At 41.5% G+C, this 27,047-nt stretch overlaps 4 protein-coding genes across 5 annotated transcripts in view; 2 read left to right on the forward strand and 2 right to left on the reverse strand.

Moving 5' to 3' along the window:
* Positions 1–255: 255 nt before the first annotated feature.
* clxn (calaxin) lies at positions 256–1,665 on the forward strand (the record flags this gene model as incomplete). The annotated part of the gene is made up of 6 exons (XM_080045864.1): positions 256–331; positions 501–659; positions 860–964; positions 1,072–1,223; positions 1,409–1,513; positions 1,612–1,665. 6 exons carry the CDS (start codon positions 256–258, stop codon positions 1,663–1,665), a joined length of 651 nt encoding a protein of 216 aa, XP_079901990.1.
* Positions 1,666–1,767: 102 nt separating this feature from the next.
* rbm48 (RNA binding motif protein 48) lies at positions 1,768–3,510 on the reverse strand (the record flags this gene model as incomplete). The annotated part of the gene is made up of 5 exons (XM_080046057.1): positions 1,768–1,898; positions 2,018–2,583; positions 2,818–2,963; positions 3,056–3,246; positions 3,382–3,510. The coding sequence occupies 5 exons, from the start codon at positions 3,508–3,510 to the stop codon at positions 1,836–1,838; spliced, it is 1,095 nt and encodes a 364-aa protein (XP_079902183.1). The 3' UTR covers positions 1,768–1,835.
* A 320-nt stretch (positions 3,511–3,830) lies between these two features.
* On the forward strand, positions 3,831–14,802 carry pex1 (peroxisomal biogenesis factor 1). The gene is made up of 24 exons (XM_080045757.1): positions 3,831–4,000; positions 4,864–5,010; positions 5,176–5,259; positions 5,778–5,892; positions 6,501–7,162; positions 7,267–7,386; positions 7,534–7,654; positions 7,787–7,893; positions 7,997–8,082; positions 8,184–8,316; positions 8,525–8,621; positions 8,713–8,883; positions 9,005–9,159; positions 9,247–9,433; positions 9,598–9,764; positions 10,247–10,381; positions 10,483–10,547; positions 10,704–10,846; positions 11,288–11,391; positions 12,005–12,181; positions 12,668–12,892; positions 13,451–13,645; positions 13,818–13,948; positions 14,499–14,802. The coding sequence occupies exons 1-24, from the start codon at positions 3,893–3,895 to the stop codon at positions 14,581–14,583; spliced, it is 3,720 nt and encodes a 1,239-aa protein (XP_079901883.1). The 5' UTR covers positions 3,831–3,892; the 3' UTR covers positions 14,584–14,802.
* An 11,858-nt stretch (positions 14,803–26,660) lies between these two features.
* The window catches only part of elmo1 (engulfment and cell motility 1 (ced-12 homolog, C. elegans)), a 92,275-nt gene continuing 91,888 nt past the window's right edge, over positions 26,661–27,047 (reverse strand). For both annotated transcript variants that reach the window (XM_080044859.1, XM_080044860.1), the window contains exon 22: positions 26,661–27,047. This exon is cut by the window's right edge and continues 1,119 nt beyond it. The gene's annotated coding sequence lies outside the window, so the exon portion shown is untranslated.

A 27,047-nucleotide genomic window follows, 5' to 3' on the forward strand; every position in this document is an offset into this window, starting at 1 on the left:
ATTTAAAGGAAACTAACTGACCTATTGGCAGCCAGGGAGGAAAGGGGTACAATACAAATCATTAGGACTAACCACAGTAAATCAATTAAGCATTTAGTTTGAGATTTAAAATATGTAAGAGCTAAAACAGGGGCACAAACACATGCCTATTTTAAATACAATGCTACGCTGTTGCTAGGGCGACGGATCAACACTTCATGCTGTGCCTCTGTCTGGTCTGTCCACTCCTTGGTCCACTCCTAACCTTATTAAAAAATGGCGGAAATGTCTGCTATGAATAGAAAGTTGATACAATCTCTGGCTGAAACAATCTCAAAACAAGTAGAGCACTGTGAGTATGCAGTTCAGACTTAACTAACACTAATTCAACCTATTTTGCCTTTCGCCATTCATTGCTTTTAATTGACGCTAGCAGCTAGCGTTGCAACTATCAAACAAATTGATCAAATAAAAATGTCACAATGCTAATGTTAGCCTACTATTATTTCAATGACCCCCAGTCAATAAAACAGAGGTCGAGTGCCTTATCCGGGAGTTCTACTTGCTTCTGGGGGAGCCGCCGGCTGTTCACGGACGAACAGCCGGCCTGGACAGAGGGAAGTTCAGGAGCATCCTGCACAACATCTTTGGCATGACCGACGACATGAACATGGATGGAGGTATTATGTCTGCTGTTGATCGCGATAGCCTATATAAAACATTTGCTTGTGGTATTTATATTCTGTAGACAAGTGTGTTTTTATAGTTCCTATTTGGAAAAACTAAAAATTTAAGATTCAAGAATAACTAGCAGCAGTTTCAATGTGAATGTTTGGAAACCTGGACATGTTTTAAATGCTTCTGATTTTCTGTCCACCAGTCTTCCGGGTATTTGACAAAGACAATGACAGCTTTGTGGGTATGAAAGAATGGATTGTAGGACTGTCTGTTTTCCTTCGAGGGACCTTGGATGAAAAAATCAAATGTAAGCTTGTAGCCTCACTCTCACTGCTTTAGACTCACATATAAAAACCCAGGGTTATATGCTACTATCTATCCATGCAATAATTATTCCCTCTTTGCGTGGCTCAGACTGCTTTGACGTGTACGACTTGAACAGCGACAACGGCGTCTCTAGGGAGGAGATGTTCCACCTGCTGAAGAACAGCCTCATCCGACAGCCTACAGAGGAGGATCCTGACGAAGGAATTAAAGACCTGGTGGAGATCATGCTCAAGAAGATGGTGAGGGGCATAGTATACTGATGGGCCTTTTGGTTTAAATACCTTGCCATACTTGTATATGCTCTTCTCTAACTTTTAGTGTATCCGAGGGAAATAAATAAGTAAAAACATGATTGGATCTGGAAATATCTCACATAATAAATCAACACTACTGTCTTTACACAAATTGTTTCTCATCTTTGTAGGACATTGATCATGATGGTAAAATATCTTTATCGGACTTTGAAAAGGCAGTGAGAGAGGAGAATCTGTTACTCGAGGCTTTTGGCACCTGCCTCCCAGACACCAAGGTAATCATAATTTAAAGGCTGTTGATACTATGTAATAACTTGAATTTCTAAGTCATACATTCTTACTATGACTATGTGTTATTGTCCTCTATTTTCAGAGCATTGAGACATTTGAGGAGCATGTATTTAAGGAAAAACTCCTGGAACAATGAAGATGTCATATTTGTGTGGATTTCCAGCGATACAGTCTTTAATTAAAAAAAAAATCAAGTCGTTTGCCTTGCAATGCAAAATGTGTAAATAAAAAGAGGCTGCCAAGAAAACTGTTGGAATGTGTTTGTTTTTTTTGGTCCAAAGTAGCAGCAGAAATCTCTGAAGCCAATCAAATCCGACGACGGGGTTTCACCTTTTTCTTCACTGGTTTGAGGTCAGGAACTGATACCACCTGAGAAAGAGGACAAAGCTTGACTTTAACTGACACCAATAAAAGGCATTTAGACAACCATGAAGGATTTTGTTTTATTCTGAAATTCTATGAAAACAATACATGATGAAAAAAACTACCTGTTTCATTGTGTTCCTGATCAGGTTTACGGTTGTGTTCAGTGACTCATCCTCCATATTCACTTTAGGCGGTTCTGGTAGCTTTGGCCCAATAAGCGGCTCGTTATTTCTAGTGACATCAGTCAGTGAGTGCTCTGCAGTCTCTTCCATTTTACGTTTCCTGTTCTCTAAGTGTGTGGTCCTCGGGACAAATCTGACCGCGGCAGACTGGCTCGAGGTCAGCCTTTGTTCTGTGCCTCTGTCTTCCTCTGAAGAGGTTTGACAGGAGCTTGAACTCGGCACTGGCTGCTGCTTTGTGTCTATGATGGCATTATGTAACGTCCCCATTTTGTCCTCGGTTGGTATTGTCCCGTATTGATTGTAATGTCCGTAGTAACGATGTTCCCGGGGAGGTAATGGCAGCAGAGGAAAGCTTGAATAATGGCTGACGTTTGAAGGCTCCCCCGTCTTTGCGCTGTCAGAGGTTTTAGGACGTCTGGTGATGGCTGTCTCTGACGTGGTTGCTGTGTCTGATGATGACTTGGCCTCCTTGTTGACTGGCTCCTCCATCTGTTGCTTTTCTCTCGCTTTGTAAAAACAGTAGCACAGAAGAAAAACAGTGTCAACCAATATGTCAAGTTCAGGTTAATATGTCATTGCAACTAGAAAAATACAGATGAAATGACATCAATTCTTTCAGGACTAAAACAAAAAAAAAATCTCCCAAAAAATCATAGACAATTAGTGCAATAACAGTTCAGAGAGGTCAATATCAAATATAAGTTTATCAGTGTAAGTCTATAATTGATGTTAACGTGCACCTATATTGTGAACAGTCCTGGTGACATATCTCCTCCTGTCCTGCAGCTTTAGCCTGGTGTCTTCCACGGTCTCATATTCTGGGACGTAGCACACATGCAGCACACCACCATAGAAACTCTTCTCATCCATACGCCGCTTTGCTGCTCTGAAACAGAAACATTTCAGCATCAACAATATTCTGAGAATGTTTTTCAACGCTGCCAGTGTAGTTTGATGGATGGACAGGCCGTGCCAAACCTGGCACTGGTGAGTTTCTGGAACTTGATAAGATAGACCTCGGTGAATTCCTCAGCAGGGTACTCATCCAGGGGCCTGTACTCCTCCACGGCCCCGTACAGGGCGCAAAGCTGGACCAGCTCCATCATCACTCCAATGGCTGGGACCCCTTGGACCATCAGGTAACGAGACTCTAGGTTGATGGTGTACACCTGATGATGCACAGGATCAATATGATGAACACGAGCAATGCAATGAATTTGCATACTTTGTTACCTATTCAGGTATAAGTTACGTTTACTCTCAAATTAGGAGTCGCAGCTTCAGATACATTGTACTTTTCTCACCTTAACAGCTTTCGCTTGCCTCCCCTCTCTGTATTTAGGTCGAGAAATACATACTCTCCGTTGTTCGTGGTGTTTATAAACCTCTGGAGTGCCCCAACAGTCTGACCTGCTGTTGACAGGCGCCGCCATTTTTCTGGAAATGAATTTCCGGCTGGACACAAACTTCAAAATAAGAGCGCATTTTCTTTTATATACAGTCTATGATTTCCCCTAGATACACGTGCTACGATTGCGTGTCTTTTTTTATTTATTGGTATGAGCATAAAGACAATTGTGTTAATTCACAAAGTGTGCGAATAAATGCGTGTCGGTGTGTGTTTCTGTGTCCATGTGTAATTTCCTATGGTCATTTCTTAAAAAAAAAAAAAAACGGTCCAGCTCGGTATCAGCTGCTTTGGTCTAGCTCAGCTCACACTCAGCTGCTCATCGATCGATTATGAGTTGGTCGAACATGTCACGTTAGCAGAGCAGCCTGACTTGCCTTTACAGAGGCAGTCAGGCTAAACAAACTATGTTTAGTAATCAGGGCATTCAACCCGTTACTGTTGTTTTTAACAACACAAAGAACTGCTTTCTTTACCTGCCCTCGAAGTTGATATCGCATCTTTCCCTGAAAGAGGTACGTTAGCTTAGCTTGCTAGCCACCTGTCAGTGCCAGCTAATATCAAGGGAAGTTAAGTTTGTGGAAACAGCGTTCAAGCCAAGAGTGTCCTCCCTGTTTGCTAAAACAGTTTAGCGTGCCTTTGTTTGTTTCCTTTATGTTTTATTAGAAATGAATATTGCTGTCGCTCCATTTCTGAGACCTTATCAAAGTTACCTTCCATTGTTTACATTACAAAACTACTCATTGCTAGGCTAATTATGTCAGCCTGCTCACCATGAGTCAGTCAGGAAAGAGCTGAAGGTTAACAACAATAGCAATTGTCGATTTAATCCATGCCTCCTTGGGTTTAATTATAAAATATACAGTAGTAATAAATGTCGGTGCACAGATGTGACACAACCTTTTCATCATAATAAAGGGGAGTCTTACAATAATCAGTGTATTTTCACTAACCATTTTATGTTGTAGTTCCCTTTCTGTTTCACTTGGTGGTGACAAAACATAACATTTTAATTAAGTATTTAAAGAACATTATGGATCAGATGACAGTTTCCTAGTATAATTTGAAGGACCATGCATGAGCTAGTTCCCCTGACAGATGTAAGCCTTTCTTCCTTTCTTTTTCTCCGGTTGGTGTGGAGATTTCTTGGCTCAACCCTCCTCTCCTCCAGTTTTACATTTTTGATTTCAGAGGATTCAAAGTGGTTTCATCTCCATCTCTGATTGTTAGTCAAAGATGGGTAAATGACTTATAATTAGGAGTATCTATTCTGACAGAAAAAAAGAGGACAATTATGGTAAAGAGGTTTAGTAGATAGAGCACCGTGGCAATCACAAAGTATGGCAGCGAAAACTGTGCGTTGTGTGTCTGTGTTCAGAACCAGGCTTTGGAGCTTTCCTGGGGCCATGGATTTCCGGTGTTTCTCAGCTGGTCTCAAAACAGAACCTCCTCTGGCCTGGACAGCCAGCGAGTGGAGCTGTGCCGCCAACTGGGAGAAAAGCTGGGCCTGAAAGATGGCGAGCAGGTACGGCTCCACATTAAGCAAAGTTGTCCTCTGCTCCCTTTCCCTTTTCTCTATATGAGAGACATCATGGCAGTTTCTCGTATTTTGTTTGTTTCTAATCGTCAGTTATTATCCAAGCTGACTTGGTGTTTGTATTGACTGGCTGGTTGTGTTTGTTTCCCTCAGGGCTTCCTGAGACCATGTCACCAGGTCTCCTCAGTGCATCAAGTGTTTGTGGAGCCTCTGTCTTCTGATGACTGGGAAATCTTGGTGGGTGACTGAGAATAGTGACTTACATTAGATGGTGACCAGGGATGGAAAGAGAACCAGAACATTTTACTCAAGTAAAAGTACTGTTACCTAAAATAATGTACTTAGATAAAATGTACTTTGAGTAAATGTTACTGCGTTACATGCGATGATGATAATGTTATCAGTAGAACTTTTTAATTAAAGAACACATTTATGTTTAAAAAACAACAACAAAAAATACATATTCTACAGTTTAATCAGTTGTACAAAGAGACAGCAGCCTGTTAGTATAACTGATTATCAATTCTAAAAATGTGACCGCCTTCCCCAGTGTTGCCTAAGAACTGACCAGGAAAGAGCATACAACAATAAATAGAAAATCTTTTGACACTGTAGCAGTATCAACAAGTATTATGAAGCTGCATAAGTCAAATGACCTACTTTATATTTTAAAATAATACACCAGGGATAGATTTGTGTCCCAAGATTGTATATAGATATATATTTAATCATCTGTTTTCATCTGTCACCCCCAGGAGCTCCACAGTGCCGCACTGGAGCAGCAGTTGTTGGATCAGATCAGAGTGGTTTTCCGAGATGCCGTGTTTCCTGTGTGGGTGGACAGCCACACAGCCATCTACATCCAAATAGGTCAGAGTTAATTCAATAGTTATTATCTTTTGTCAGCAGCAAATAGTGATTCATACCCAAATGAGCTTTGATACCCAACCAAGATAGCAAACACGCACTTGATGCCTGTAGTTTGTGTCAGTGCTCTTAAAGACATATTTATGAATGTTCAGTAATGTAATAATACTGAAACACTGTTTCTTTAACGAATTAAAGGTGGAGTCAGTGATTCTGGTAGAACGCTTGTTGTCAAAATCACTTTTTGTCAAAAACAGGGAATATCTCCTTCGCCATCTGTCCATACTGTGTGTGCTCTGAAAAAAAACCCCCCGGTGTTAATACAGTCTATGCTAAGACGGCCCACCATAGCAAGCAACATGCTGTTTTACGGAGCCTAGGATGTGCATTAACGCTGGATTTATTTTAAGCGCACACACAATATTGACAGGTAGCGGAGGTATTCTCTGATTTTGACAAAAAGTGATTTGACAACAAACATTCTCCAGAATCGCTGACTCCACCTTTAAGCATACTAAAGTTTTTGTTTAATTTTTTTTGTTTAAACTGTATGTGTTGGTGGTATCCAGGACAGTGTGACCCTTTTTTGTTTGATTCTTTACTTTGCACAGCATCACTTTCGCCGTCTGTGCCCTACGGTCGCTTGGAGCAGTTCACAGAGCTAATTGTCACTCCTAAGACCCGCACTGGAACTGCCAACATCAGTGGTTCTCCAGTAAGAACCAATGACAAGAAGCATGTTCCCAGACAGCACAATACGGAGCATTCATCCCCCTCAGGATCATCATTAGAAAACACCTCCCCTGTTCCTCTGAGCCACCAGTGGGGCGGCATAGCTGACCTGAAGAGCCTGCTACGCTACATGCTAACGGGTAGCTATGACCCGCTTAAAGAGCTACCACCTGTACCAGAAGTCCCTGCCCTCCACACTGACTCTCTCTACAGAGTGTGCGGTTCACCTCCAAACTCTCTTTGCACTATAAGCCACGTCGCAACTGGCATTATTCATTTGTTTCCCTGGAGCTGTGGGTTGAACTTTGGGCTAAGTGCTGGTCAGTCGGCAGTGACCTATGGCCTGCTCTCCAAAGTTCCCTCCCCTAAAGAAACTAGGGACATAGCCAAGCAGGCCATGGAGAAAAAGAAGAACGCAGCTAAAGTTGCTGCGGGCGGAGGAGAGGAGATAAAAGAAGAGGAAGCCGTGGTGGTCAGGGTGGTGTACCATGGTAGTGAGAAGCTAGCTGGCACGGGAGCGATCCATAGTGGAAGAGTATGGGTGAGTATGCTGTCTAAAAATTAAGTGGTTGATTCATTTATCCCCTCTAACACAAGATGAACAATGTTATTTCTATGGTAGCTTATCAACATTGTGATTTTCAGATCCCACAGCCCCTGAGCACCAGGTTGAATATCATCCCACATTCAACAGTCAGAATCAAGCCGGTCAAATCACCTATCAAAGTAGCTTCTTCTATTCGCCTGCAGCCCCTAAAACCACTGGTGAGTGTGCTGGAGGAGACACATGGGTTGACAGTGCGATGAAAAGAGATTTTTTTCTTCAAAGTTTAATTCATTCCACTTTTAATTTTCAAATGGCTATAATTGCTCCTATTCCCCCATGTCCATGTGATATTTTGACCTGTTCAGCCTGAAGAGGATGACGAGGAGATCCAGACAGCTTTCCTTGGTTGGCTGCACACTCAGAGTCACGAACCTTTAGCCTGTCTGACTGCACGGTCTGGCAACATCCTCCTACACGGAACTGATGGTGATTCATTTGCACTCTCTCTCTAATGATAGAATTACAAATGTTCTGAACTCCAAGGAGGCTAAATTGAAAGTATTGTTGGCTAGAACAGAAAAGCATCACTGTTCTCTCTTCTTTTAATCTTATTTGTAGCAAAGTTAGAGTTTGCTTTAACTGTGCTGAAACCGGAACAAGAGAGTGACCCTCCAGACCAGCTGTTTTTACTCGCACCAGCTGTTTTCCGGAAGGAAGACATACAGGTACAAGCAAACATGCTTTGTAAATTGCTATATAATTGAATGCAGAAGATGGACAAAACAGTCTCTCAAACCATACGTGACGCTGCCATGATTTCACCTACAGATCGACAGGGAGCCAGTGCCCGTGCCAGCTGAGAAATCTATAGCTGAAGTGCCAAACCAAGACCTTCCATCCCTCGGGATTCTTGGGTAAGCGTATAGCTTTTTGTAAATCTGTGGATGATTTAAACAAGGATCTTTAAGCCTTAATTTTATCTTGATATATCTCTCACTCCTTTTTCGTGCCCCAGTGGGATCGACGAGCTCAGTAGAACTGGATTTGCGTTCATCTCCCACAGCCTTCTAGGTAGTCCTCTCTCACGAGAGCTCGCTGCCACTGGACAAGGACTCCGAGGAGGAGCTCTACTCATCACTGGCGCCAAGGTATCTCTTTAGATGACATCATTATAAAACAACAAAGATATTTATTTTCAGAGAGTAAATTTAAATATTCACATCGATTTTTAAGATCTGATGCAGAGTGCTGATTTTGTCACCAAAGTAATCACGTATTTCAATTATTTTCTTTATCACTAACGATATTGTTTTGTATCCTATGTAACATCAACTGTATTGTAATGTATCCTTACAGGGAAGTGGAAAGAGCACTCTGTCCCGAGCCCTCTGTAGGAAAGCTAGAGAAGATCTGGATGCACATGTGGAGGTGGTGGACTGCAAAAAACTACAAGGTTAACAGATACTCCATTAACATTAACACAGTTTGTATTAAAAGGAAACTAGGTGAATGTATGATAGTAGAAGTTTGATTTTTCCTCAAAGGCAAAAGGGCGGAAACAGTGAGACAGATGCTGCAGGAAACTTTCGAACAGGCGGAGTGGAGGCAGCCTTCAGTTGTTCTGCTGGATGACTTGGACCATCTGGCCGGCACACCAACTTCACCAGAACACGAGCACAGTCCCGAGGCGCTGCTGCAGCAGCACATTGCACAGAGTAAACCATTAATCCCTTTATATTTTAAGTGTGTGCTGTCATTTAATGTGGACGGACAGGATTGTTAATTGAAATTATGGCTTATGAATTATTTGATGCCGATGTATGTTTGTGACTGCAGGTCTGAAGGATGTGGTGGACGAGGTGGTGGCTCACTCCAGTCTGGTGTGTTTGATCATAACCAGCCTGAGTGAGCACTCCTTACACCCCTCCCTGGCCGAGGTGCAGGGGACCCACTTCATCCAGGGCTTTGCACACATTCAGCCACCGGACCAGGTCAACACACTGAAACACACACAAGTCATGCACACATTGGTGAAGGTAGACAGTAAATAAACACCAGCCTTAATCTTTCGTTCGTAGGCTCAAAGAGCAGTAATCCTGCGCCTTCTGATCCTAAGAAAAAACAGCCTTCCTGAGGAGACCTTACAGACTATAGACCTGGCAGCTGTTGCCAAGGAGACGGAGGGATACACGCCCCAAGACTTAGCGCTGCTGTTGGAGCGGGCCGTCCATGCCAACGCTGTGCAAAAAGGACACAGTGACCAGGGTAACAAATACTTTGTTACTGTAATTATAAAATTTATTCATTATGTACATGTGAAAGCTGACTTTCAGCTGTTTCTTTTTAAGGTCTTCTTCATGTTTCTAATGAAGCTAATCCTATTTATTGTGCCTCTTTCTCATTATTTGTTTATTCTTTGTGTCTTTCAGGCGTGTGTCTGTCGTGGAGGGACTTTGTTCAGGCTCTGAAGGGATTCACTCCTCCCTCTCTGTGGGGCGCAGACCTCCACAGCCCCAGTGAAGTGGGGCTGGAGAGGGTGGGGGGGCTGAGGGAGGTGCGGCAGCAACTAATGGACACCATACTGCTCCCTGCTAAGGTCAGCGTCAGTATGACTAATCACCTAAAGACCAGGAGTGTTTTCAGTCGGATGGATGCATCAATGTGCCATAGAGGAGAAACAGAAATAATACAATTAAATGATTAAAGTAATTTATTTAATCATCATTTCGTATAAATGATCTTTTGAGCAGCATAATTGCTATTGATTATGGGAGGATAAGCCATTAAAAGTCTCAACAAAAGTAGGATTGATAGCAGATAAGTGATGAATGCAGACGGAATGAAAATAAACACTGATTGATTTTAATCAAGCTGAAACTAAAGTTTAATTAAAGTCAGCTTCACATGGAATTTCATCACTATTATTAAATTTAAAATAAGTTTACCCTTCATTAAAAATTATATTGGCTTAATATATGATAACGATATAACGTCCCCGACTTGTGGGTAAATACCTGTTTTACACAGATCAACAGAAAAGACTGTTGAAGTATATTGTGGGTCTTTGGTGTGTTGCAGTATCCCATCCTATTCTCCAATCTACCTATCCGCCATCGCTCTGGAATATTGCTCTACGGAGCTCCTGGTACGGGGAAGAGCCTGCTGGCTAGGGCCATGGCAAAAGAAAGTGGTATGAACTTCATCAGCATCAAGGTAGGCTGGGCTAAGGCTCTGAGGGTTCAAGAAGGACTGTACTCCTTATTAGTCCTGGTAAACTGTATCTTCAGTGACACGGGATATTTACCTCTCTGTAGGGACCTGAACTTCTGAGTAAATACATTGGAGCTAGTGAGCAGGGAGTCCGTGATGTCTTCCAGAGGTAAGTAAGCATCTCCACTCACTTATTTTCTTATGACTCAAGCAGACCCTTTATAGTCGCTAGGTATGAGAAACTTCACACATGCATAGTAACTGTTAGCTGAACTACAAACCATTTATGGAAATTAAATCATTTTCTTTCCTCTGTTTGCTGCAGGGCGCAAGCTGCCAAACCATGCATCCTGTTCTTTGATGAGTTTGACTCTCTGGCCCCCAGGAGGGGCCACGACAGCACAGGTGTGACTGACCGTGTGGTCAACCAGCTCCTCACCCAGCTGGACGGGGTTGAGGGACTGAAGGGTAGGTCATAGAGCAGTAGATTAACATGTTATGTGCTCTGTGTACTGAACATCCACAAATCCACCTCAAAGAGCTAAGGGAAGAGATTCTTTGGAGTGCTGCAGACATGTTTTTAAAGAAAGTTCTCCAATGTCACAGTAAATATGAAGCTACTATCAGCAGGTGGTTAGCTTAGCATTAAGAATAAAAAATAATAAAAACGCTCTGTCCACAGGTAAGTCGTGAAGAAGTGTTGGTATGCAGATCTTGTTTCCTTTGAATAGAGCAAAGCAAGCTGTTTTTCTCCTTCAAGTCTTTATGCTATGCTAAGCTCAAGCTATGTCGGATCAGATATGAAAGTGCTATCAATCTTTCCTTAATTCTAACAAAACAGTGAATATACAGGTTTTCCCAAAAGGGCAAACTATTTATTTATTTTAAATATATGTTTGCCATGTGTAGGTGTTTACATGCTTGCAGCAACCAGCCGTCCAGATCTGATTGACCCGGCCCTGCTGAGACCTGGACGACTGGACAAGTCCCTCTACTGCCCCCCTCCTGACCTGGTGTGTTGAATTAACATTAATGAACGACTTCCAATCATCATTTAATGACACTACACTTTATACTGTAATTTAGATATGTCTTTGTGGAAAAAAAAACTTTTAAATGACTGGTGAGTCCTTGGTATTAAAGGTGGAGTCAGGGGCGCTCGTGGTGTAGTGTTTAGAGCGTGCCCATAGGGCTCAGTCCTCATTACAACAGACCCTATTTGAATCCGACTTGTGGTCGGTTCTCTGCATGTCCGCCCCTCTATACCCCATTTCAACTCTGTCTCTCCAAACTGTCTAATAAAAAAAAAATCTTCAAAAAAGGGGGAAAAAAGAAAAGCAGATGGGTTGTCAGAGGAAACTATCAGTACAGTGACTTTAGACAGTCTCTCCAAATTCTGTCTTAATAAAGCCCCCAAAAATGTGTGAATATCTCCTCATGATCCGCTGCCTGTATGTACTGTGTGGGTGCTAAAATAAATATGGTGTTCACTGTTCATTAATACATAGCCTAGGTTCTCTAAACTGACAAAATAATTTTTGACAGCTAGTATTCTCGAGAATCGCCGACTCCACCTTTTTAGATCCAACTATTGACAAACTGTTTCCTCTGGTATCACATTTGCAGGAGGCTCGCGTGGAGATCTTGAAGGCTCTGAGCAGCGGCCTGGCCCTGTCTGCTGACGTGGACCTGGAGCAGCTGGCTGCAGCCACGGAGCAGTTCACTGGGGCTGACCTGAAGGCCCTGCTCTACAATGCCCAGCTGGAGGCCGTTAACAACAGCCTGAGCTACAGCACACAGCCTGTAAGAAGATGTAACTTTGGCTGTGTCAGAGAAGTGAAAATTTTCTAAGTTATATATTCTCATAACTGAATAAACAAACTTTCCTCATAAGAAAATTGGATCCCTGGAACACCGTTTGAAGTTAGAAAGCTAACCCGAAAAGTTACTGTTTTACCGTTACAGCAGCAGGGCCCATAGTTCTGTTTACAAACATATTCTATTCTTTTTTTTGGTTGTAGGTGCTTCAAAATAATTTTGTTTTGATTTATGATGATAGATTTATTCAATGCTAACAATTACCTGAGAGAAAATAGGTTCTGTAAACTAACTGCAGGCTCTGCAAATGCAAACAACCACATATTCCCTGAAAGTGCATAGTGCAGCACCTTTAAAAGTCAAGTCACTGAAGGTTTGAATGAAGCCACTTAGCTTGTTTTCATATCATTACAAAGCCTTGTGTGCTTGTATATCTTAAACTTTGCTCTGCTGTATCTTTGTGATAATCAGGAGCTGACGTCCGGCTCAGACAGTGACATGAGCCTGTCTTCCATGATGTTTCCAAACAACAGCAGTGGCTCTGATGATTCAGTGGGGGAGGGGGACCAGTCCATGGTTCTCCTTGAGCCCAGGGAGCTTCAAGTAGAAGAGGAACATTACCGTGGCAACGTCTGGAGGCTCTACTTTGGAAGCTCCTACGAGTCAGACTTTGGGAATTCACCCATTTCAGGACTGGTGAGCAGTGCTGGCCATATACCAGAAAGCCTTTTTCTATTATTTTATCAACATTTAGGTTCATATTGTAGTTGACAAATCATTATACAACAATAAGTATAACGCACATTCGACATTGACCGGGTCTGAAACCGCACTCCTTCCTTAAACTGCAGTGCTCCATTTCCTACACCATATATTTTAAATCATACATTTAAAAAGTAAATAATGGGATGTTTAATTGTGTATAATAACCTTTTCCAGAAGAAGCCGAATTGAATTGATACACTTCTAAATATACCAATGCTAAAGCAACCCCAATGAAAATGTTATCTATTAACTCTGGGAACTACATTTTGTTTTGTAATGTAATGTTAAGCACATCTGGGGGAAAAAAAATGAGTTAACACTTACAAGATCGGCAAGACATACACCTACAGTATGTATACACATCAACACAGGCCTCTGTATTGAGGTTATCCAAAATTCAGTGTTGCAATTCGGTGGTTCAGAAAACGGTTATTTCTCTCGTAACTCTTGTGTCCATCCATTTTACTCTCCTCTGCCTCCCTCGAACAGAACTCCCAGTGCGTTTCTGGAGCCACCTCCATAACCCAGGACTTTACTAGAGTGTTGGTTCGTGACCCTGGCGTCTCCCTCCCCCCGGCCTACATGTCCTCCCTTCACAGCGGCTACCAGGAGCTGGGACCAGAGCAGCTGGAGCGCCTGCAGCAGGACATTAGCAACATCAAGAACAACTACAGGAGAGACAACGTAAGTGACCACAGTGGATGAGAACATATCTCAATGTTGTATTGTGGTTAGTTTGTTTCAATTTTTTTCCCCACTTCCAACACTACAGACTTTAATATTCAGTTACATTCTATAGTAATGTCATAGTAATTTAAAACTCAGCACATGTGTGTGTGTGTGTGTGTGTGTGTAGGAGGAAAGTGTCCGGGTGCGTTCAGCCTCCTGCCAGCCGACCCTGCTGCTGACTCAGGCTCTTGTGGTATCCGCCCTGGCTGCGACCAGACCGTCTCTCAGCAAAGCCGATTGGAACAGATACACTAAACTGTGAGTAGAACGGATAGCACCACAACAGTCTCAGCGGCACAAATGACTTAGATTCTGATAAATGAAAGCATTGTGGAAGTAAAATGAAACTTGTTTCACAGTTGTCCATTTGTTGTGGGGGAGGGGGGTGGGAGTCAGCCTGTTATGGCTCAACTGGCTTTGAATTTTACCAGGCATATAATGAGCAGTTTAGGAAACCATAACAATTGACAATTGGATGTTGCCAAGTAGCAGTACTAGAGGAATATGAATCATAATCCCTGTCGCAGTATTCAGCCTTTGTTTTCCATCGAGTTGAATGACTTTGTTGTGTATTTTGTGAAATCACTAGAATAATAATATATATGTGAATATTATAGCTGAACTCTAGCAGAGATATGTCAGAGTCAACTATAAATAGCTGCTGACTCTTCCCTCATGTGTCAAGTGGAGAAATAAATGACCAATTAAGATTGGAAAAGACAAGAGAAATATCCTAGATCCTTCTGTTTTGAACTGTTTTAAGATCCAATGTTTTAATACATTTTTTCTTCTCTTTTTTTTCTTGGAGGTATGAATCCTTTAGCGGTTCAGGAGACAGAAAATCTCTTCACCCGGTCCCATTTAAACCTGGACAACGTGTGACTTTAGCTTGATCAGCATCTTAATTGTTGTTTTGGATGTCAATTAATAAAAGCTATGATTCATTGATAATTTAATAATCAGTGGAGTTTAAAACTTCCAGAGCTTTGAAGACAATGTTAATGAATGTTTTAAATGTTTTCTACTGACTTGATTTTGAGTGATACATTTACCTTCTCAAAATGTAATTACTGTACATATGTATGTGTATAAATTCCTTTTGTACAAACCTCCTTCCTGTTATCTCTACATTAATGGCCTCGCATGTAAATAATCTGAGGAGGACCAGAAACGTTCTGCAGATGTATCTCAGTAACTCTTTACTTTAGGGGCCCAGGGCATCCTAAACAGCAGAAAGTCTTACCTCAGATTACAACAGTAGTCTTCAGCTCGTTCCTTGGCTGCTGCGACATTTTTTTTTTGCTATAGAAGCGCTGTGCCTGCCGTCACACCGGCACTGGCAGGTTCTGCAGAAGTAAATATAGAAACACAGGGCTGGATTTGGTTCGCATTAGTCTTGTGTTAATCCCACACAATGCATTATATATATTTTTTTGCATAAAATGGCCCAATGGGATTGATCTCTCACTGTCATTTTTTTCTCACACATCCGTGATGAGAGAAACATGGAAATGAAGAATTGTTACTCACACACACACACACACACACACACACACACACACACACACACACACACACACACACACACACACACACACACACACACACACACACACACACACACACACACACACACACACACACACACACACACACACACACACACACACACACACACACACAGGGAAAAAACTAAATGACGCCCACGGCTTTGATGAGAAGCGTTTCTGTCTAGTGGATATAGGGATGGGAAAAAAGGAGCTTCAGTTTGATTTGTTCCATGTAACAAACATTGATTGTGTAATGGCTCTTTTATTACTGCATGAGAAACTCAGTTCAACATCATCAGACTGCAGGGTCAGCCAGAGAGCATCGAGGGAGAGAAAAAGATGCTTTCTAACATTCACTTTGGTCTTGAACTCCTCGGGTCACATGGTTGGAGGATAGTCCCTCCATCTTCCTTTAGGCGTTTGGGCTTCATTTGGTGCAGCCTTGGGTGGGGCTGGCAGTAGTGGGGGAAATCTGAAAGATTTATTGGTACATCAGACAGACATCCCCTGTGGTTTCTCAGTACTTCCTCATTTATCAAAGCCCAACACTGCCCAAACATATGGTGACTTTCCAAAAAACCCAGGAGCAATTAGAGGAGCAAACCTCACAGCCTTAAAAAAACTGTTCAGCTCATCTGTTGTCAAAGTCTCTTCTCCATCAACCCACAATCCCCTTCCTCAGTGGTGCTCTTGCTCTTCAGAAACCATCCACCAATGATTCATGTTTACAACAAAGCAGCCGTTCGCTTTACAAGATCAAGTGGTTTGTGTCAACTCTTATTTATTTATTTATTATTATTCTTTCGGACAATTCCACACAATACACAATTATCTCTTTCACATCATACATCATACTTTGTGTTGTCCGAAGGGTGACGGAAGAAGCCAAAGGCTTATCAGGTCCCGCCCCCATTTTCATCAGATTCAGATTCAGATACACATTTACTGTTACAGAAAAAAGAAAAACACAATTTTGTTGTTGTTTTTTTGTTTGTTTTTGATGATTTTGCTCATTTTCTTTGTTAAGCAGCTGCAGTCCAATACACAGTCAATTTTCATTCTCATTATTCATTGACCTTGCACAACTGACATGCTTTCCATTTTCCCAATGAATTTTAATTACTCATCGTTATCCTCTCTTTCCACTGTAGCCATTTTTACGATGTCTCCTTTGATATCAGCGATGTCTCCTTTGATATCAGCGATGTCTCCTTTGATATCAGCGATGTCTCCTTTGATATCAGCGATTCCAGCGATTTCTCCTTTGATAGCAGTGATGTCTCCTTTGATAGATGCAATACCGGATACAATTTTTGCTATCCCCTCCCGAACAGCAGTAATAGCCTGTTTTGTTCCATCCATATCTTTCGACGCTGTACATCTTCCATCTCTCCCTTCCGCTCATGGACGTCGATTTGGCTAAACAAGTGGGGGGGACAAACAGGCATTCTGGAGTGCATTTTCAAAAGTGGGGGGGACAATGAGGAAACATCTTTTTTTCTCTTTAGTGCAGGTAATGAACGGTTCTGAAAGACGGCATACCCGCTCACTAATGAATACAATGTATACAAAACACTGATGTCTGACACATTTGATGAAAAAAGCATTTTCAAAAAGCAGCGGACATATGAGCCACTCATGGAGCCACTAGCTGCTCCCCGTAGCCCAACCAAACATGACGTAAACAAAAGGAGCTTGGGAAGGTAGTTCCGACTGAGCACATGATCGAGCCGAAGCACGGCTGGACTGTCGCACAACAATATTACTCCGCCTCGGTCTCCATGGCAACCTAGCTAGTAGCATAGCCATGATCAGCTTCAATTACTTCTTGATAAACAACCAGTGACGTGCGGTGAGGTCAGTGAGTGGGTAGGCACTGAATTCTGAAAGCCAGATTTCTCTAAACCTATATATTGTTAAATCAAAAACAATAAACAACAAACAGGCACGCACGGCCGATTTCAAATAAGTTCCTCCCTTTCTTTCTCTCTCTCACTCACTCACTCACACACACATACGGGACGTATATGAAATGTCACGACGGTGACTTCAGGTTTGCCCGTAGCCTACTGTAGTTTGGTCTAAATGATTAAACATCGCATCCATCGACTTAACGGACCCGTCCCTCACACCGAGGGCCGAAAAAACATAAGGCAACAAGTCAAACCTTCGCCGATTCAAACTACCGGTACTACTTCTATTCAACTTAAAAATAAAAGACAGCATTCATCATTATGTAGGACTACAGCATAACTCCACTCCATAAACTTTATCTTAATAGATAAAGTACCAGTAGCATATGCCCCATGGACCTGTCCAGCATCAGAATGTAACCATTTATCCACATTGCAGAGCTTAGGTTTGTCCGTCAGTAACAATGAAAACACAACTGCTCAATTGAATATAAAATGCAGAATGGATTGCACTCGGTATCAATTCATCCAACTTTATTATTAAATAAACCCCAAACAAGTTTCTGACTCACCAATCTGACTCCCTGGCTGTAGAAATAAGCAAGACGATAGTAATCCAGTGACAGTCTGACTGACAGCACAGCTAGCTAGCGTCCTTCCGTTCATGTAGGCTACCTGTCCGTTTGAAATGCTCGAACATTGTTTGTCCCTGTTGCTGCTGTACACCGTCCAAGGCTGGCGCAGGCCTTTCTCTTGCTATTCATTCTGTTCCTTTTTAAATTATAATCCAATTTGTTAAAATTCCTCCAGTCTGAAATATCTGCGGGCACGGCAGCTGCAATGTTGACTTAAAAATCCACGGGGGTAATGCGACGTGAATGAGCATAGCCAACGTAATGACGTTGGCCTAAGCTGCGTAAATGTCTAGTAATATCTCGATTTTAATTGGTCCATGAATGATATGTAATGTAAAGGTTTATGTGGCATACCATTTATGCTTATTTGCGTACATGTTAAATAATACAGAATCAAGTGCGCATGCGCGAAAACTTTTTTCTTGCCGTCCACAATGAATAGGCGCAAAGGCACTGATTCTTTGCCGTACACAATGAATGGGAAACAGCAAAGGCACAATATTTTTTTGGCATAACTTACTAACTGCCACGTTTCGAATCAAAACGTCTACACTTTTTTAAAGTAATCGCGGATTACATGTAAAGATCGAAATAATTAACAGTAACAGTAATAATACAAATATAAGTTTAAAAAAAATATTTTATTTTATTTTATTTTTATTTTTTTGCACATGGCGCCAGGGTAGGCACTGCCTACCCTGACCGCACGTCACTGTAAACAACATCGTCAGTATCCATGTGCCGCGACACAAGCTGCATTAACAGTCATTAGTGGGCATAGAGGATGGTAATCCCTACAGTTTACACTTCACAACGGGACACTTAAAGCCACTTGCCGTTGTCTCTCTGCTGCTGATTGAAATGCATCAGTCTTCTCTGGTGTGCAAACTAGCAGAGACTTCGGAGCATGTTTTCTCTGGTGTGCAAACTAGTGTGTGTGTGAGAGAGAGAGAGAAAGAGAGAGAGAGAGAGAGAGAGAGAGAGAGAGAGAGAGAGAGAGAGAGAGAGAGAGAGAGAGAGAGAGAGAGAGACCTTGACGCTGTGTTTTAATACGGCTGGACGCACTCCATGTCCGGCTTAAAAAGTGGGGGGGACAAAATGAGTCTTGACGAAAAGTGGGGGGTACATGTACCCCCCATCCCCCCCGTAATCGACGTCTATGCTTCCGCTTGTGCAACAATGAGTTTCTTCAGTTTGCGATACAGAACATACAAAGCAAATCCCAAAGCAAGCATCCCCACCGTCATGCCAGCGAAGATGTATACATCTTCGACATCCTCAATGTCCAATGCAGCCAGGCAAACCACTTTCCATTCTGTCCAGCTATCCTGTGCGTAACCGGACCAGGATAAAAAAAATATCCTCTTCACCAGGATAAGATGCTGAGTGACACAGAGGAGAACAAATGACTTGCATATGACATGTTCACTTGCTGAGACTGCGTTTTCACCAAAATAGAACAAAGGATTGTGATGTGTGTGTGTGCTGAAGTGGAAACAGGAGAGAGATAAAGGCACTTCATTGACATAAAAAAGAAGATAAAATGCCCATGCTGGGGTGTGTATAGGCCTAAGTGTGTGTGAGGCAGAGATGACAGGTGACTGTGGGACCATTTTGGTTGTGTTCAAGGTTTTGTTTCTTCACAAGAATGTTTCCTGGCATACGGGGATATAACAAAAAGTGGAACAAAAGTAAGGCGCTTTAGGAATACAGCATACAAGCATAAACTGCAGAATTTGAGCCAAGAAATGCTAAAAGAACATGACACATTTAGACATCTACATTATCCAGTGATGTGACTGAAATCTCCAGAACAACTACTAAATAGATGGTGACATTATTTTCTTAACTGAGTTTTGTCCTCCAAGTGTCCATGTGGCAATTGGCGAAACAAGTACATTTGATTGTGCTGTTAATCTTTCGGCCTTTACTCAGAAAAACGGCGTTGGTAGCAGGGTGATGGAAGAAGACACAGTTTGAGGCAGATGAGGAGGTCTTCAGGAACAATTCTTTTATTTAAACAACAAAACTCATCCTGCAGTCAAAACGAAGCCAATAAAAAGTTAAAGTGTTTGTAGCCAAAAAACGAATAGAGGTACATGCATAAAACAAAAAGCTATGAAGAGTTCCTGTAAGCTAAAAGACCTGTCTCTTCCTGTATTGTGGTGGCCTTTAACCTGCAAATCTAAGTGAGCTGATTGGTCCTTAGGTCAGTAAGCTCCACCTCGCCTAACTCCTGATTGGTGGACCCTAACTAGCTCTGACCTACACTGTTCAGAGGACATCTGTGTTAATCAATCCCTGGAGGCGATATCTCGTGGGGCACTAAGAAGTCTGATTCAGTAACTATAGGACAATCCCTTTAGCCAATAAATGAGCTATTAGACCTTCACCCTTTCCCCGAGACATGCAAAACCAAACCAGACTGTCCTAAATTGCCCCCCGAGTCTCCCTTTGTGTGCAATTTAAATGATCTACAGATCAGCCTGCTGGCTGCCTCAACTTAAGCAATCCACTCTGCACACACATACCCACGAGAGCTGCTCCAGGCTCCCCTTATAGTTAATTATGTATGTAATTAAACAATCTCCTGATTATCAGTAATCTTAGAATGTGTCATAACGAAATACACTACAATTGCCTCTAACCTACAACAGGTTTTCAGTCATGCAGAGTGAATGCATCTTGGCAGAATGCTCCTCTTGCAGCTTATTAGAAAAGCATTAGTCCTGGTGTGTGCTTGCCTTGTATAACTCTTGTAAACACTGACGGACTGCAGCAGCGGTCCCTTCAATCAATCACCACACCACCACCAGTGAAGATTTTCAGATTCATCACTGATCTCTCTGAGATTAAGCAACTGTTGGCTTGGGCTTGGAAATCAATTTCAGGGTCGTTCCCCGTTCATCTAAATCCCATTTTCCCCACTCTGCAGGGATGATCTCTGTCTGGGTTAATGCAACGATTTCACCCTGCTAATCCTGGCCCAGCTAGGGCCTCAGGTGCTGCAGCTGGAAGAGCAGACACTGTGTTCTGCCTATTCAGAATAGACACTTAATTACTGCTTTTACCATGCAGTTTTATGAGTGTGACACCTTCTTTTTTCTGTGTTAGTCATCTAATTATCTTAATTGTATAAAGCATATACCCTTCCAGTTTAACACAGCACCAGGACGAAAATCAGTTTTTCACTGCCACTGCTAGTTGAATGTTTAAAAGGCTATTGTACATGTGTGTGGTCAGAAGTGTGCTCTGTTGGACCTGTAACCACATTAGCCATGGCACAGTGTACTGACACACCCTACAGTACACTTTGACATCACTGCAGAAAGGTAAGACAACCTAGATTACTAGCTAGCATTAGGTTTCTCTATAATTATTCCAACATCACAGGAAAAGTACTTGACACTTAATTTACATCTGCTCCATCCCCTTTTAAGTTGATATAGCACAGTTGTTAGCAAACAGCTGCCCATTTACATATAGCCTACATCCGTTAATGAGGATCACTATCATTCATTTGTTGTTGTTATTCTGGACACCCTCTGCTTTCCATCTCCAATACCTGTGAATGATCTGACTCTTAAGTTATGTGTCAATCATAGCATTGTTGGCAAGACATCCGACAATTAACTCAAACTCTTTATATAGTTTTTTTGAGCCTGCAGATTTTCCTGATCATTTTCTGTTGATCCCTCACTGTGAGAGACCACCCTTTCAAATTGTCATTTGATACATTGCTAAAAAATATTATAGCTGCTTGAAATATTTCTTTATAACCTTGAATATTCATGTGCTAAATAAGTCTAAGTTTGAAACCTTCTAAAGAATTATTGATTTTGAGTTCAGTTTTCTTTTGTAACGTGACACAATCTGACAAAAACTATAACAGTTTTGGTTAGTTGACATTAGAGAATTGTTTGTCGTTTTGTCTGGTGGAAAAAAAGGGGATGTCACAATGTCTGACCGTTGAGGGATTGTTGTCTATGGCTCCAGGTCTCTGTCTATCAAAAGTGTTCAAGACGTGCCCACTCAGTCCAGAGGAAGCCGATTAACTGCGTTTTTGAGCTATGAATCGATAACTCTCTGCTCTATTCACTAGGGGTGGGAATCTCTTGGCACCTCACGATTCGATTCGATTCCGATTCAGAGGTCAACGATTCGATTCAAAATCGATTTTCAATGCATCTCAATGCAAAACATTTTTTATGTACATACCCATGTGTGAATTTCAAAAATATATTTATATGCACATCTGAGTTTGCTACTCAGAGTTTGCTAATCACTTCCTACTTTTGTGATGATCATTAAAGAGAATCAACAGATGAATTGCCTTCTCTAATATTGTATTAAGAGAAAAGCTTTTCTTGTCACAAATATGACTTTCTATGAACAGTGCAATAATCAATGCAGCTTTCAACACAATATGGAAGTATGTAAAAACTAAACCGATTCAGTTTTATTTTATTTCTAATCTCGTAAATCATGTTTCTATAGGATTTCTATTCTATTATCTATTTTCTATGTAATTTCAACACATTGTACAAAAAGTATGGCTTGGAATTCAGCTCTCATACAAAAACGTAAACAGAGATAAAGCCGGTGCAGGTCATGGGTTTGCTGCTCTCAGCTCTTTTGAAGCCACTTTGGAAACAACTCGCACATGTGTGGTGTGCATGCGCAATGGCGCAGGAAGTATTAGTATTTACAAAAAAAAAAAAAAATAAAAAATGATTAATAAAAAAAAAAAAATCGATTATTAACTTTTCTAAATCGATTCAGAATCGTTCGAGAGAGAATCGATATTAATCGGAAAATCGATTTTTTTTCCCACCCCTACTATTCACACATTGCACCTGGATGTGTCTGTCACATTGGATATGGACATTGTTCAGTCTGCTCAACACAGACAGGAAATGGTTGCTCTCGGGGCAGGTGAATAACAATGTACAAGGGATACGGATCTGTCCTTCCAGTTTTTGATGACATCAGTGTAATATAGCTGATCTCTGCAGCCTCCGACGAATCCACATTGGACAAATGTCTCCAGTAATGAGAAACCTGGATGGAACAAGCTGAGAAAACAAGTCAATATAAATGATGAGCAGGGAAACTTGGAATAGTTGTCACCCAATTTCTTTTCTCTCTGCCTCCTTTGGCTGCTCTTTTTGACACCATTATATTTGTGATTTACTCAAGTAAGATGACATATAGTCAATAACACCCTTAGGGAACGGCTGCACTGTGGCAGCACTTTCGATAATAAAAGATGAGTGATGCAAGTGCAGTTTTTGTTTGGATTGGTTAAACCCTTAATCCGTCCGGATCTTGACAATAAGACAACAGCAACAACCTGCACAAAATCTGTTACAACTTTGACAAAGGTTTAAGGATTTGATCACCCATATCACAAACAAAAACACATTTTATGAATAGAGCATTTTGTTATATTTGCAGGGACTTGGAGATATCTGCTGCCTGTTCAGTATGGATGTGAATGAGATTTTAAATACAGTACACACTCAGCAAAGAAAATGTAGGTAATGTCCCTTGATAATCCACTCACTTTCAATGGTTTTGATTTGAACTACTGCATCGGTAGAAAGTGGTTTCTTCTTCTTTGCTTTTCTCAAAACTGACCCCACAGAACCTTTCAAGTGGACACTAACGAGGGTGGATGAGTCTGGATGCCATGCCAACTTGTCTGAGAGCATGCTCTGGATGAAGACTGCGTGCCCATATCATCAGTTAAAGCCCTAATCTGATTTGATTAGTGCGTACTGCTGGACGAGGAGCGGCTCGCTGCTGTTCTGCCCTCCAGCTGCCATCACACACTCTGTGGGGGGTCTCCGAGAAAACTTGTGAGGAGGCCATCCGTGTCCTCTTCTCTCAAGCGAGTGTGCATGGAGACACACAAACGCACAATGTCAAGGAGTACCCGGGGAATCAAGATATGGTAAGAAAATAAAAATAGCTATTTTGTTTTCTCAAACAGCTAAGGGTATCAACATTTTCTCACACACAAACCCACACACACCAGACATACATTTCCCACAGAGCTTCAGTTGGATTTGGTTTACAATGGTTTACAGGTAAAACATAAAAGAAACACATCCTCACATTGTAAGAGACCTGCAGTGAAGTTATTTTCGAGTCTGAATTATTACACTCTTCCTGTCTTTTTCATAATGTTGTCATGATATTTTAGACTTTTACTCATGTCACATTGTATTTGATTGTTTTGTATTCTATTATTCAAATTTTTGTTTGGGTGTTTTTTTCTTCATACAAGCCTATACAGGTTTCTCTGTCACCTACACTACACATGTACCTTTTGTGTCACGTTGTTTATACATGAAAAAAAAACTTAACTAAACTTACATTTGCCTTTAAGAACTGATGCAACAGTAGACATGCACTTATTGTACTCCTGCACATTTTAATATATTACTTATTACATAAGTATAAGTTATGAAATAGTGCCCTCTTTGTATTGCTCGCCTCTTTCGTTTTCACTCTTCATTGTTTCTCCTCTTGAATCCTTCTAACAAGTGGCTAATAGCATTCCATCAGGGCCTTCAGCCCTAGTGAGTAATCCACTTCACAGCCCCCCCTCAGAGGAAAAGAGCCATTTAAGTGTGACTGCTGGAACATCTGCATGCGCTGTGCAAGTGAGAGATGGGTCGAGTGTATATAAGACTGGGTGGTAGGCAAGAGAGTGTGTTTCTTTTTTTTTGCCCCAGAGAGTGGGTGACAGATGCTGGCTTCCATTGCTAATGAGCACAGGGGCAGTAGTATCCACTCGCGAGTGAACAATCTCCCCCAAGAGGACGGAGCTCAGAGGAGGTTCGTGGTCTGGGTGGTAGATAAAGCCATCAAGCAAGAAATGGTGTCACACACCGAGGAGTAAGGGACTGCTGCAAACCTATGTGCAGGGAAATAAATATCATGTGACACAGCCAGGCATGTAATGGAAAAACCAAGGCACCAAAACCAAGGATGCACACACACACACACACACACACACACACACACACACACACACACACACACACACAAAGGAGAACTGGGCTAAAATAATTACTGTAGAAACAAAAGGTTGATCCTCACTCATACTTACAGGGCTGGACTGGGACAAAAAATCGGCCCTGGCATTTTTGGCCATGGCAGCCCACCATGATTATTTATACGATATGTGGAGGCAGGGGCGTTGCTCCAAATTCTGGGCCCCTATACAGGAAGTCCTGATGGGCCCTCTGAGAGGCGGTCTTACAATACAAACATGTAAAAGCTATGTTTGTCTATAGTCCAAAACGTATGAGTGACTGGTCCCTCTCTGAGCCAGATAACAACACAATGTTTCTATTGATGAATGACCAAATCATTACGCATACTTGAACACAACCCCTGGTCTAATGACTCTTAATAACCATGCACACACACAGTGTTTCTCACAGGAATTTGGGAGACTGTGTCGTGGACCCTCGACCTTCTAGGGGGCTCCGGGGGAATGCTCCCCCGGAAGATTTTTTTTTCAAATGTTAAAGTAAAATTCATCAATCTGGTGCACTTTGAGGAGAAAACTAAGGCTAAATCAACTGTTTCCTATGTAAGCTATTTAGTACTATTTGCTGGAATAATTTATAGACACAGAATGACCAAAAAGCAGAAAGAAGAAATGTACATGTTTAAAAAATCCAGTCAGCTTCGGGATTTTTTTTCCTTCGTTTGTATTTTTAATGGCCCAATATAGGCCCCTGATCTTCGTAGCCCCGAACAATGTTATTTAAAAAATAACAAAAATTTACTGACGAATGAAAGGCCCATGAAATCTTTTTTTTCCCTAAATAACGTTTTTCTGGGCCTTCAAAGATCAGGGGCCTATATTGAGCCAGTCGGACTGTCCGCAGTCCGACGGCCCTGAACGTAACTGACCATCGTCAGATGCTCATAATTACCGAGTAGAAGTTGAATGCATGATAATACAATTCAATGCAGCCTCTGAATGGGCGGCCCTCTGCTGTGTGTGTGATTGGGCCAGGCCCAGCCTAGAACCAATCATAATGAGTAATGGCCTGGGACAAAGTTTTATTTAACTTTCAGGTGAAGTTGACAGCCTGCACGCACAATTGTATGTCCATGGCACTCCCGAGAGGGAAGGGCCTCGGCTGTGTGACTTGGCCGGGCCGGGCCGAGTCACACAGCCGAGGGTCCATACAAAAAAAAAAAAAAAATTATTATTTTTTTTATAAATGGCCCAAAATGCCTGCCGGCCCACCGGGCATTTGCCCAGTACGCCCGATGGCCAGTCCAGCCCTGCTTACAGATAACAAATGTGTTTGACGGATTATGTTTTACAGAACTATTTCAGGCAAATGAGTGCTTTTTCCAGTGATAGATCTGAGAGTTATTTTAGTTTGGCATTCCAATTCTGCTTAATTTACTGTAGTATTATGATATATGGATCAAACCTAAAATTACTTTTTCCAAGAGGCATTTTATGTGCACTATAACAAGTAGAAAATGTAACTTTACATATTTGTAAAAGAGAATTTAACTGTGATAATTATTTAGGACAAGATTTGCGCTTGAAGCCTGAATACATTAGATATTTAATAAAATGGTTTTCATGTATACACTGGGTTGTCTTTTTGAGAAATCACAGCTCTGAACGTTTTGCCTGGGTCTGCCAAGGAGCACCTTCTGTAACCAGACAATATTCAGATGTGGATTGGCACTACAACTCTGCATTGAAATGGATGTTGAAAGGACTTCACTTCCACGCTAAAAGACACTGGTATGATGATCCTCTGGGTGCATGTTGTTCCCAAATGAAGACAGGAGAACGGAAGGAAAAAGTAATTACAGTTCTTAAATCTTTAATGTAAACAGCAGTTTTGAGGGGCTTTGAAAAATCCTAAAGAAAAACCATCTGCAGGTATTAAATAGGAAGAGAAAAATATATAAAATCATATTAGAAATAACAACCATGATCTTTTTTTTAAATAAAAAAAATACATAAACTTTCGTGGCCATATAGTCCTGAACACACTCACAAATCAACTTCCCTTTACCAAAACACAACCAACTACTTGGCAGTTTTCACAATTTTAAAATGACTAATTATGACCAACGTACAAATGATAAACAAAAGAAAGCTCAAATATTGCTTAGGAATGTTGTGCACAGCAGTCATTACAATGAAAGTGTCTCAACTGAGTGAGAGACGAGTGTGTGTTTGTATGTGTGTTTCACTATG

Source organism: Ammodytes marinus (assembly GCF_949987685.1).
Source record: "Ammodytes marinus genome assembly, chromosome: 17".
Classification (NCBI taxonomy): domain Eukaryota; kingdom Metazoa; phylum Chordata; class Actinopteri; order Uranoscopiformes; family Ammodytidae; genus Ammodytes; species Ammodytes marinus.